The 11,206-nt window shown below is 64.0% G+C and overlaps 4 protein-coding genes across 6 annotated transcripts in view; 2 read left to right on the top strand and 2 right to left on the bottom strand.

Annotated features, from left to right (window-relative positions):
* Positions 1–4,463, top strand: part of TRIM28 (tripartite motif containing 28) — a 6,594-nt gene extending 2,131 nt beyond the window's left edge. Inside the window, exons 5-18 of the mRNA XM_069102787.1 lie at positions 222–272; positions 505–837; positions 1,048–1,183; positions 1,517–1,633; positions 1,717–1,978; positions 2,067–2,181; positions 2,306–2,385; positions 2,479–2,518; positions 2,610–2,652; positions 2,734–2,953; positions 3,042–3,376; positions 3,606–3,741; positions 3,831–4,052; positions 4,159–4,463. Coding sequence (XP_068958888.1) covers positions 222–272; positions 505–837; positions 1,048–1,183; positions 1,517–1,633; positions 1,717–1,978; positions 2,067–2,181; positions 2,306–2,385; positions 2,479–2,518; positions 2,610–2,652; positions 2,734–2,953; positions 3,042–3,376; positions 3,606–3,741; positions 3,831–4,052; positions 4,159–4,335 — 2,267 coding nt within the window. The 3' untranslated portion in view covers positions 4,336–4,463. The remainder of the gene's footprint in view (positions 1–221; positions 273–504; positions 838–1,047; positions 1,184–1,516; positions 1,634–1,716; positions 1,979–2,066; positions 2,182–2,305; positions 2,386–2,478; positions 2,519–2,609; positions 2,653–2,733; positions 2,954–3,041; positions 3,377–3,605; positions 3,742–3,830; positions 4,053–4,158) is intronic.
* A 334-nt stretch (positions 4,464–4,797) lies between these two features.
* On the bottom strand, positions 4,798–7,360 carry CHMP2A (charged multivesicular body protein 2A). 2 transcript variants are annotated; one of them, XM_069102779.1, is made up of 6 exons: positions 7,272–7,360; positions 6,000–6,180; positions 5,578–5,757; positions 5,215–5,345; positions 5,074–5,135; positions 4,798–4,994 (listed from the first exon to the last, which is right to left on the bottom strand). In XM_069102779.1, exons 2-6 carry the CDS (start codon positions 6,165–6,167, stop codon positions 4,870–4,872), a joined length of 666 nt encoding a protein of 221 aa, XP_068958880.1. In that variant the 5' UTR covers positions 6,168–6,180; positions 7,272–7,360; the 3' UTR covers positions 4,798–4,869. The 2 variants fall into 2 exon arrangements, with proteins under 2 accessions (XP_068958880.1, XP_068958879.1); XM_069102778.1 differs by having other exon boundaries at positions 7,187–7,354.
* A 242-nt stretch (positions 7,361–7,602) lies between these two features.
* On the bottom strand, positions 7,603–9,413 carry UBE2M (ubiquitin conjugating enzyme E2 M). The gene is made up of 6 exons (XM_069102743.1): positions 9,215–9,413; positions 8,848–8,942; positions 8,704–8,742; positions 8,522–8,625; positions 8,231–8,294; positions 7,603–8,087 (listed from the first exon to the last, which is right to left on the bottom strand). Exons 1-6 carry the CDS (start codon positions 9,321–9,323, stop codon positions 7,947–7,949), a joined length of 552 nt encoding a protein of 183 aa, XP_068958844.1. The 5' UTR covers positions 9,324–9,413; the 3' UTR covers positions 7,603–7,946.
* An 81-nt stretch (positions 9,414–9,494) lies between these two features.
* Positions 9,495–11,206, top strand: part of LOC138172906 (uncharacterized) — a 3,602-nt gene continuing 1,890 nt past the window's right edge. For both annotated transcript variants that reach the window (XR_011171270.1, XM_069102742.1), the window contains exon 1: positions 9,495–10,516. The gene's annotated coding sequence lies outside the window, so the exon portion shown is untranslated. The remainder of the gene's footprint in view (positions 10,517–11,206) is intronic.

Below are 11,206 nucleotides of genomic sequence, written 5' to 3'. Positions count from 1 at the left end.
GGGGCGGGCCAGGAGAAAAGCAGCAGCTCAGATGCTTTCCCCCCTCCCCCCCGCCAGCCAGAGGAGCCACGCCCCCTTACCCCCCCCCCCAGCCAGAGGAGCCACGCCCCTTCCCCAGTCAGGCCAGCTTTGGTTCTCTGCTCTCCTCAGCCGGGGAAAGTGGGCTCCAGTCTGGCCGGTGGGCCAGGGGCTAGCTGGGAGCTTTGGTGCTCCTCCCCCAGCCCGAGGGGCCACGCCCCCTCCCCTGCCAGCTGTACCCCTCCTCCAGCCAGGTGAGCCTCGGTGCTCTTCCCCCTTTCTCCAACACGCCACGCCCACCCCGTCAGCTAGCCCCTGCATTCCTGCCCTCTCCCCCCAGCCTTGGTACTGGGGGGAGGGTGGGGCAGCCGGATGAGCCTCGGGTGCTCCCCCTTCACCAAACATCCAGCAGATCTGGGCATGCCCCTCCCCAAGCTATTTGTCCTTTGTCCATAATCTCTCTCTGGTGGGCCCACCTTGAATTAGAAAGTCAGGTTGTTTTTGGCGTGCCCCCAAGAGGGGTCCAGGGAATCAGTTCTCTGGTCTCCCTTGCTTCCTGGGCCCCGAGGAGCCGGGCTGCTCCCAAGGTCACGGGCCTGGCCCGGCAGAGGGGGTGTCTGTGCCCTCCCGCCCCAGGGCAGCCGCTTCTTATATGCAGACGATGCGATGCCCTTTGTCGCCCACAGTGCTGCACCAGCTGCGAGGACAACGCCCCTGCCACCAGCTACTGCGTGGAGTGCTCAGAGCCCCTGTGTGAAACTTGCGTGGAGGCCCATCAACGAGTCAAGTACACCAAGGACCACACTGTGCGATCCACTGGTGCGTGTGGGAGGGGGAGAGCAAGGGTTCCCCGGGCTGGCTCTAGGGAAGGGAGGAACGTGTTCCCTCGGCCTCTGTGGAGGCTGGCCTTGAATACTCAGGGATGGAGGGTGACTGGGGTCAGGAAGAAGGGAGGAAGACCCAGGGGTCCTTAGGGGCAAGGATGGGGGCCGGCTGGAAGAGGCTAACCCTAAAAGTGCATGTCTGCAGGCCCCGCCAAGTCCCGTGATGGGGAGCGCACTGTTTACTGCTCAGTCCACAAGCATGAGCCCCTGGTCCTATTCTGTGAGAGCTGTGACACCCTCACCTGCCGGGACTGCCAGCTCAGTGCCCACAAGGACCATCCGTGAGTGGGGATGGACCCGCAGGGCCCATGGGGTGGGAATGTGGCTTCCTGTTGGTCTGGGCTGTCCTTGGGACTGGTCTCCCCAGCTGAAGCTCTGCTTTGCCATGCCCTGGTTGTGTTAGGCTCAAACCCGTTGTTGCCCATTGATTCGCCACCCTGGGTGGTTTCTGCCACAGCTGGAGGGAGCAGTACAAAGCTTTTGTGTGTTCTCCAAGGTGCTATGTAATAGCTGAGAGGGCTCCAACCCGTTTTAGAGATGAGGCAACTGGGGCTGCAGAGAAGGGCTGACCATGGGTCATGGTGGGCTGGCTTCCCCTAACTCTGTCTTGGCAGATACCAGTTCCTCGAGGATGCTGTGAGAAACCAGAGGAAACTCCTGGCCTCCCTGGTGAAGCGCTTGGGGGACAAGCATGCCACCCTTCAGAAGAACACCAAGGAAGTGCGCACCTCGTGAGTCCAGGGCAGCTGGGGCTGGGGCTGCTTGCGCAGTGGCTGCTCTGGCCAGTCTCCTGAAGCCCCTCCCTTTCCCCCAGGATTCGCCAGGTGACAGACGTGCAGAAGCGAGTGCAGGTGGATGTGAAGATGGCCATCCTGCAGATCATGAAAGAGCTGAATAAGCGTGGCCGTGTGCTGGTCAACGACGCCCAGAAGGTAACAGAGGGACAGCAGGAGCGCCTGGAGCGCCAGCACTGGACCATGACCAAGATCCAGAGGCACCAGGAGCACATCCTGCGCTTTGCTTCCTGGGCCTTGGAAAGTGATAACAACACGGCCCTGCTGCTGTCCAAGAAGCTGGTGAGGGGGCCTGGTGGCAGGGGTGGGGGCCTGGTGGCAGAGGGGGAGGGGTCTGGGGCCTGCCCTCACTTAGGCCTGGGGCCCCCAGATTTACTTTCAGCTGCACCGTGCCCTCAAGATGATTGTGGACCCTGTGGAACCTCAGGGGGACATGAAATTCCAGTGGGACCTCAACGCTTGGACCAAAAGCGCCGAGGCCTTCGGTGGGTGCTGGTTTGTGTTGGGCCAGGGTGGGAGCTCGCTCAGGCCTTCTTAGTTTGGTTTTGTGTAAAGACACATGGGCTGGGAGCTAGAGAGGCATGAACTAATTCCATTCTGCACCTACAGGCAAGATTGTTTCAGAGAGGAGTGGGCCAGGCTCCATGGCCCCTCCCCGGCCCCCTGGCAAGCCTGGGGGAGGAAATCAGGTAAGTCTCTCTCTGGGGGGCCTGGTGGCCTTGGGGGTGGGGTGGGGTGGGGCTCAGGACACTAACTGCCCATTCCTGCCCTCTGTTCCCCAGGCCATGGACCTGCAGGAGGGCTATGGGAGCTATGGCCCAGGTGAGTGGGAGTCAGAAGGGCTGGGCTGAGGGGGGGGCCAGGGTACTCTGGGGTGCCAGCAGCTGAGTGCCCTGTTCCTTCCTGTTGCCAGATGACCCCTACAGTGCTGAGCCCAATGTGTCTGGAATGAAAAGGTGAGTGGGTGAGGTTGAGGCCTTTGCCCTGCAGGGTCTGGGGCTGTGGGGGAACCAATCTCATTCCTCTGCCCTTCTCAGGTCCAGGTCTGGTGAGGGCGAAGTGAGTGGTCTCATGCGTAAGGTGCCCAGGGTGAGCCTGGAGCGCCTTGATTTGGACCTGACAGCGGATAGCCAGCCCCCTGTCTTCAAGGTCTTTCCGGGAACCACCAACGAGGATTACAACCTCATTGTCATTGAGAGAGGGGGCCAGCCGGGGGCCCCGGGAGGTCCTCCTATGCCCCCCATGGCCATGGTCAAGGTGAGGAAGTGGGGAGGGTGGGGGTAGGGAGGTAGGGTCCTGGAGGAGCAGGGTCCTGGTCTCACAAACCCTCTCCCCCTCCCCTCAGGAGGAAGAGACAGAGGCTGCCATTGGAGCCCCCCCAGGGGTGGAGGGACTGGAGACAAAACCGCTGCTGCTGCCTCCCCTGGAGGCCTCAGGGCCTGAGGGCCCCCACCTGGCCTCGCCCAGCGGCAGCACCAGCTCTGGCCTGGAAGTGCTGGGAGGCCCCGATGCAGCCGCAGCTGCTGCGGCGACCTCAGCCACTGGCGGCCCTGGAGCTGTGGACGACAGCGCTACTATCTGCCGCGTGTGCCAGAAGCCAGGGGACCTGGTGATGTGTAGTCAGTGTGAATTCTGCTTTCATTTGGAGTGTCACCTGCCAACCTTGCAGGAGGTGCCTGGGTATGTGGGGGGGGGGGGAAGCCCTGCCCCTTTACCCGGCGGCCGGCCCCCTGGGGGTTTCCTGGGGGTCCTGTGGACTCCATGGGAAAGTTTGTGGGAGTGTGGTGCAGGTTCAGGGTGGGGGGGTGTAGAGGGGGAGCCCATAGCTCTCTGGCCTTGCCAGATGAGCCCCCAGGCCTTGGTGGCCCCTCCCTGACCATTGCCTTCATCTCCCTCCTCCCCTCCCCAGGGAGGAGTGGAGCTGCTCCCTGTGCCAAGAGCTGGTGGACTGCAAAGATGAGGTCCCCCTTCCTGGTCCTGAGAGTGTGGCCTTGACCCCCGATGGGGACACCTGCCCTGCCAAGCTGTCACCTACTAACCAGCAGGTATGGGGAGGGCATTGGGAGCGGGGTGGGCACCAGGGGCAGCCCAGGCCCCGTGATGGCAGGGCCTGAGCTCTGACTTTACTTTGCAGAAATGTGAGCGTGTGCTGCTGGCCTTGCTGTGCCACGAGCCATGCCGTCCACTGCATCGACTGGCCACAGACCCCACGCCCTCTGCGGAGCAGCCGGGCACCCTGGATCTCACCCTGATCCGTGCGCGCCTCCAGGAAAAGCTTTCACCCCCGTACAGCTCCCCGCAGGAGTTTGCCCAGGATGTGGGCCGCATGTTCAAGCAATTCAATAAACTCACGGAGGTGAGGAGGCCGGAACCCAAGGGGTGGCATGGGTGCAAGGGAGGCTGCTGGGCACCAGACACCCTCCTAACTCTGCTCTCCCCAACCCCATTCTCACGCTAAACAGGACAAAGCGGACGTCCAGTCTATCATTGGCCTTCAGCGCTTCTTTGAGACCCGCATGAACGAGGCTTTTGGGGACACCAAGTTCTCGGCCATTCTGGTGGAGCCCCTCCCTGCCCCTATCCCAGGCCCTGGCCTGGCCCCTCCAGAGCTGGTGGGGGGCCCCAGCGATGGTAACTGAGCCCCACCTGCCCCAGAATGGCTCTGGCATCCCCCTCACTCATTCCTCCCTTCACCTGGTCCTTCTGTATCCTCCCCCAGATGCGGTTTTTACTTCTCTCGATTTAATAAAAACTTCACCCAGACCCAGAGCAGGCAGGGTGTCCTGGGGGTCCCTGGCATGGATGGGCATGACAGCTCCAGCCCAGCCCCCAGGGCTCAGCTCTGGGAAGTGGCTCAGACAATCTCTGCCTGCCAGCCGGCTGGGGCTGGGGCTGGGGGGGGGGGGGGGGGGGTGCGGCGCTGCCTTGACTTTTTTGTCATCTGCTTCCTGTACTGAGCTTGGAGTTCAATGAAACACCCATCCAATAAACTTGCCAGCCATTGCCTCTCCCTGCCCCCACTTGGGAAGCTGCTTTGTTATTTTTGGAGTGTCTTCTGCCCTGGCCCAGAGGCCATGAGACCATGAGACCATGAGACCAAGTTTCCTTGGGTGTCTTAAAAACTTTATTCTAGGGCTGGGTTAGCCCCCTCTCCTCTTCCTCCCCCATCCCACTCAGTCCCTCCTCAGATTCTTGAGCCGCTCTTCTAGGTCAGCGTCGGCATCGGCCAGGGCTGCAGAGGGCTCGGCCTTCTTGCCTCCAGCAGCCACGGACAGGGAGCCGCCTGTGGAAGGGAGATCTGCGGGAGGGAAAGCACATGCCAGTCAGGGACAGAAGCTGTACCGGCCAGAGGGCTAGGGGTGGGTAGGGGCACTCACTGGAGAGTTCGTCCGTCAGACTCAGGCCCAGCTCGTCTAGCACTTGGGACACCACAGCGTCGCTGAAGGGACAAAGGAGAGGAGATGAGGGAGGAAAGGAAGGCAAGGCCCACACGATCCCCTCCCTGGCCTCCCCAGCACCTCTCCTCCTCATCTTCCTCATCCCCCAGGGCATCATCGATGGCATCGTTCATCATCTCTTCCTTCATGTCCATGATCTCTGCTTGACGCTCAAATTCCATCATGATCTTCTGGATTTGGGGCAGTTTCAGCTGGGGAGGGCAGGAGGAACTTGGTCTGGACCCCACCCCACCCCCTTCCCAAATGGTTGGCCAAGAAGCCACAAGCCCCCCAGGGACTCCTCCTTTCCCTCTCCTTTCTCCTGCTGGCTCACTACAGTCTGATGGGCCCCTCTGAGCCATCTTGTGGCACACAGGCCCCCCCCGCCCCCCCCCAGGACTCCATCTGTCCCTGGCCTGACAGTCTCCTATAGACGCACCGTACCTGCCTATTCATGGTCCCCATGGCCTTTGTGACACCCTTCATGGCCTGAGCCATGGAGTTGTTGGATTTAAGGGTCTGTATCTTCAGGGACACAGCCTGGATGTTGGCCCGCATCATTACAAACTTGCTGACATAGCGCCGTGTGCGTACGAGGTCACGGGCCATGATTTTCACAGCATCCTGAGGGGGTACAGTGGTGTTATGGAGACCCTTGGGAGGGCTGAGATTCCCATGGGACAGCTTCCTAGCTCTTCCCCAGCCAGGTCTGGCGTTTTTCCCTTGTTCAGGACCCTCAAGAATCACAACTCAGTTGGAGGGGTGACCTCCATCCCCTCTCCCTCATCCTGGCACAGGAACTTGGGGTGCTCTACCCACCCTTAATGTGAAGCTCAGGGTTGGGGGGAGGGTGGGGGACCAGTCACCATCTGGCCCTGCTTGGCCATCTTCTTGATGTCAGCAATGATTTTCTTCTCTTGGGCTTCCAGCTTCTGGCGCTCCCTGTCCAGCTCACGCATGGCCCGATTCAGGGCCCGCTGGTTCTGCCGCAGCAGCTCCTCAGGAGTTTTCCGGCGCCCAAACAGTAGGTCCATGGTGGAGCTGGAGCTGCAGAAGCAAATACTAAGCAGTTGCTGCACATCAACCTTTTGGGATGCAGAGGGAAGGAAGTAAAAGACAGTCCCTGCTGGGGGGGGGGGGGGGGCACTGGGAAAAGCTCCCTGCATAAGGCGGGTAGGGAGCAGACTGGCACTCGCTCTTGCCATCACAGCCCCCTCGCAGACTGGGAGCTCCTGGAAGGCAGAGGTCCCGCAGGAGAAGGCCAGGAAAGTGCTCCGGGCCCGGGGAGGTCCGGAAAGGAGGCCAGTGTCACTAAAGCCTGGAGAGGGGGCAGGGGCTTGAGGCCAAACAGCATTTTGTACACGTTCCCTGGATGCCAGGGTCCGGGTTTGACGTGATGAGAGCCTGCTCCGGGCGAGGGTCGGGTCAGGAATGACGCAGCCAAGGTGGGGCAGGGGGGAGGTGGCACAGGCCTTGAGGCCATATGGGGTCCGGGGAGAGAGGGAAGGACTCCGAGGCGGAGAGCCTGAGGGATGGGGCGGATGGTGGGAAGGGGTTTAGGGGGAAGCACAAGGAGTTCGGATCTGGACCCGCCGGACATCCAGTAGAGCTGTCCGGGAGGTCAGCAGAGTTTGGGGCAGGGAAAGGTGGAGGTGAGCCGTTAATCCGTGGGAGGGGTGAGAGCCCCAGGTGAAGCAGGCTGGAGGGAGCAGAGGAGGGGGCCCAGGACACAGGGACCTCCAAGGCCTGGAGGAGCCAGAGGGTGACCGACCGAGGTCACTGGGCGGAAAGATGAGGTGAGGGAGAGCTGCGGCAGAACCCCGCCCCCGACTCTCGCGGAAGCTCAGGGCACCCCTCTCCTCACTGGGAACTTGAACCCCAAACTGCGGCCTTCCAACGGGAAAGGCGGGGGCACACAGCCGGCCCCCACGGGCTGCCCGCGCCGGTGCGATCTCGCGCCGGGGCGCTCCGGGGGGGGGGGGGGGGGGGCGGGGACGCCCGCAGGGGCGCGCATTCCAAGAGGAGGGGCCCTCGGGCCGGCGCCTTCACTCACCGCCCCGAGTCGGAGGCACAACCGCCGCCTCCAGGAAGACCCCGGGGTCGCGCTGGCCCCGCCGCGCTCCGGCGCCCACCCACACCTTGCTGCCGCTGCCGCCGCCGCCGCCTCCTGGGGGGTCTCCTCGCAGCTTTCTCCCAGAACCCGCCGCCGCTTCCGGAATCTGGCGCCGTGACGTCACTGTCGCGCGCCCCGCCCGGGTGGCCAGAGCTGTTGTGCGCAGGAGCCGGATCACCCCGGCCCAAGAACGCGCCTGCGCAGATGCTCCACCACCACTCCCCCCCCCTTTCCCCTCCCCCCCCTCCTCCCTGGGCCGAGGGTTCGCGTCCAACCCAGGCGAGAACCATAACCATAGAGAACAGCCCGCATAGACAGACCGACACACGCAAGGAGAGAAGGCCAGGAGGCAAAGGCACTGCATCAACATTCCCCTTTAATAACCTGACAGGAACTCGAGTGGGAGTGGGGGAGGGGTCCGGGGACAATCCAATTCATTTCCCTTCTCTGATCCGGACGACGGGGGCGGGGGGAGGGCGGCGCCCATTAATCACGTGGTTAAAAAAAAACTAAACCCCAAAAAAGAACTGGGGGCGGGGTGTGGCCGGAGACCCCTCCCCATCCCCACTCCCGCGCGAGGCCCGGCCCCCAATAAATACGTGGCCCGGGGGCCGCGGACGCCCCGCCCCCCCACCCCGACCGGGGGAGGGGGCCCGGAGGAAAAGGGGCCGGCGCTGTCCGTCCGTCCGCCCGCCCCCGCCTATTTGAGGCAGCGCTCGAAGTACGTGGAGCCGATGTAGCCGCCGCGCATGGAGCGCTGCACGTTCTGCTCGAAGAGGCGCCGGTTGTTCTGGAGGACCTCGGCCGCCTCCTTGTTCAGGGGATCCTCGGGGTTGGGCTCCTGCGGGCGCAGGGCTGGTCAGGCAGGCGAGGACCCACGCCCCTCCCCCATCGCGTGCCTGCTCAGGGCCAGCCCCACCTCTGCTCACACAGGCCAGGGCAAGGAACTCCAGGACCCCCCCCCACCACCCCCTTGGGCCTCACCAAGAACAGATACTGCAGCCCGTAGATGATGGAGTTTATCGTTAGCACTGGTTTCCAGTCCTCTCTGTGGAAGGAGAAGCCCCCCCACCCCACCCGACTTAAGAAGCAGCCCCCGGCCCAAAGGGACTCCTCGCCCGGAACCACCCTCCCTGCCCCTCCTCCTGGCCTGGCCGGCTCTCGTCCCAGCGGTCCCACACCCTTTTCTGCCACCTCAGGCTGGACCCTCACACCTCATGGGCCAGCCCGGCCTGGCCTGGAGGCGCTGCCTCTGTGTGTGGGCCCCTCACTTACCTGAGGATGTTAAGGCAGACATTGCCCTCAAGGTCGATGTTGGGGTGATAAACCATGGTCTCACACTTCACCTTGGGGGGGTCGTGGGGGTAACCCTGGCCAACCTGGGGACAGAGGCGCAATCAGAAGCCCTTGGCCCCGCCCCCACGGCGGTTTCTACCCCTCCCCTTCACTAGACTTACCTTAAAACTAAACACAAACTTGCCCGCCTTGTAGAAACCCTGGGAAAAGAAGGGGAAGGGAAGGAGGGGAGGCTGATTGGGGCTGCCTGCCCCACGTACCTCCCCGCACGGTGCCCAGGCCCAGGCCAGACATCGGGGCCTCACCTCATCAGGGCAGATGACCAGCTTGAAGTTGAGAAGGTCGTCCTGATCCGAGAAGTCGATCTCACACGTCTTGGGCAAGTTGAGCTCATTAATGTCTGCAGAGACCAGGGGTGTGTTCTAGGGACAATCATCTACCCCCTCAGGGTAGGCGCGGGTCCGGGCAGGGTCAGCCCCCAGGATGGGGGGGGGGAATGGGGGCAGTGGGGGTGCCCGGACTCCCAGGGGTGGGGGCTGGGCGGCTGCCTCCCCCAGTTGGGTGGGGGCGGGGCGCAGGGTGCCGGGTTGGGTGTGTGGGGGGGGTGTATCTGGGTTCCCTGGGTGGGGATGGGGCGGCCCTCTCCCCCTGCCTCTCTCCCGCCTGGGGCACCTTTCTGGATGCGGAGCTGCGCGGCGGAGGCCTTCTTGCTGCTGCCCTTGGTGCCGCCCGCCGACTCCTCCTCCTTCTTCTGCTGCTTCAGCGAGAACAGCTTGATCATCCTGCCGCCGCCGCCGCCTCCTCGGGGCCCTGGCCGGCCGGCCGCCCCTGCCCACTGTCCGCCGCCTGCCCGCCCCAGCCCCCGCCTCCGGCCCCGGCCCGGCTCCTCCGCGTTCCGGCCCCGGCTGCTCCGCTCAGCGCCGCGCCGCGCGGCCCGTCTCGGCTCCCGTAGCTCCCTCGGTCCGCTTCGGAAGCGTTCGGCTCCCTCCGGAAGGGCTCGGCTTCGCTCGGCTGCCTTCGGAAGTGGGCTTCGGCTCCGCCCCGCCCCCCACCCGGCGGCCGCTCGCCGTCCCGCCCTCTCTCCTCCTCCTCCTCTGCCCCAGATCGGGTTCCGGGCTGCCCCTCTCCCTCTCTCTCTCTCTCTCTCTCTCTGTCTTTCCTTTCCAGTGTCCCTCTTTCTTTCTCGCTTACAGACTACCTGTCGACTTCGGCCTGGGTCAGGCCCTCAGCCTGGACGATCGCAGAGGGCCTCGACAACGGTCTCGGGGCGCCCCGCCGCTTCGGTGATTTCCACTGCCGCCGCCTCCCCCCCGCTTCGACTCTGGCCGCTGTCGGGCCCGCGGCGCGCATGCGCAGAAGCGGCGCGCAGCCCGGGGCCGCGCTCGACCATTTCCGGGCGGGGGCTTCAGGCGCTTCCGGAGGGGACTGACCGACCAAGCTGGCTGGGGGAGGGGTGCGGAGGCAGGCTGTTGGCGGGCAGGGGTGGAGGGGGCAGTGGTTCAGGGGCCAGTTGCGCCAAGGGAGGAGGGAAAAGACAGTTACTAGCCTCCAGGGAGCTCTGAGTCCACCCCCCGAGTCGGGGGGGGGCAGGGCTGTCAGCTGTCAGTTTAGGCCAGCCCCTCCAACGTGGGAGCTGCACGCGAAAGACGGTGCCCGCTCATTGGAAAAGGCCCGGAGAAACGGCACGCCCAGCCAATAGTCGTCGGGCTCTAGGTGCCGGGGGCGGGGCTGGGGCGTTGGCCTTATACTAATCACCCGGAAATGCGCAGTAGGCGGGGATGACCGAATCTTAGCGGCAGCTTCCTGCCTTTCTGTCTCCATGACAACCGCAGACCGGGAGGAGGAGGAGGAGCATGCGAGGCTCAGTTGGAGCGCCAGACTCCCGGAGTCTCCCTGGCAACGCGCCAGCCCTTTAGGCCTCGAGAGCGCCGCGCACCTCCCCAGAAGCGGTTAGCTCCGGGATTATGACTGAAGGTGAGAGGGACGGGAGCCCGGGAACAGAAGCGGAGGACGGTCTTCGCCCCCATGGCAACCCGGTCCCCCCCTACACCTGAGTTAAGCCGCCGAGCACTGTGGGAAAGGGCAAGGAGTTGCGCGCGGCCTGCTGGGTAGTGGGGGGAACACGTGATGGGCGAAGGGGGCGGGGCCTGCTTAGGTCCGACCCCCTGTGGCGTTCCAGAGTGTCCCATCTTGTGGGGGGGGACATGTCGCACCTAGAAAGACTGAGACCTCCTTGGCTAGCTCTGGTGGGGGAAGAGGGCGGACCCCATCGGCCCCGTGGCGGGGTGGTCCCCTCTGCAGCGCCTCGAGGAGCTGAGTGGGGGCGCGGATCTACTGATTTACGGGGGGGGGGGGGCAGCGGGGTGCAGCTGAGCCTGAGTGCAAATCCCACCCCAGACACTTGCTAGCGGGGTGACCCTGGCTGCCTCAGTTTCCTCATCTACAAATGAGCTGGAGGCGGAAGTGGCCCACTCCTCGGGTGTCTCTGCCAAGAGACCCCCAAGAGGGTGAGGACTGAAAGGACTCAGTGGCAGAGATGTCCCTGCCACTGCTTGCCAGTAGGGAGTGACGTGTCTCCTCTCCCTTCCTTCCCCCCCTGGGGTAGGGGGGTGGAGATGAGAGCCCAGAGGGAGGAGGAAGGAGGTCTGGAAGGTGGGCAGGCCC

The sequence above is a fragment of the Petaurus breviceps genome, unplaced genomic scaffold (assembly GCF_028583685.1).
Source record: "Petaurus breviceps papuanus isolate PSGF00001 unplaced genomic scaffold, PetGlider_PUasm1.0 555, whole genome shotgun sequence".
NCBI classification, from domain to species: domain Eukaryota; kingdom Metazoa; phylum Chordata; class Mammalia; order Diprotodontia; family Petauridae; genus Petaurus; species Petaurus breviceps.
The sequence above is the reverse complement of the archived record's forward strand: the minus strand, read 5'-3'. Positions and strand labels throughout refer to the sequence as shown.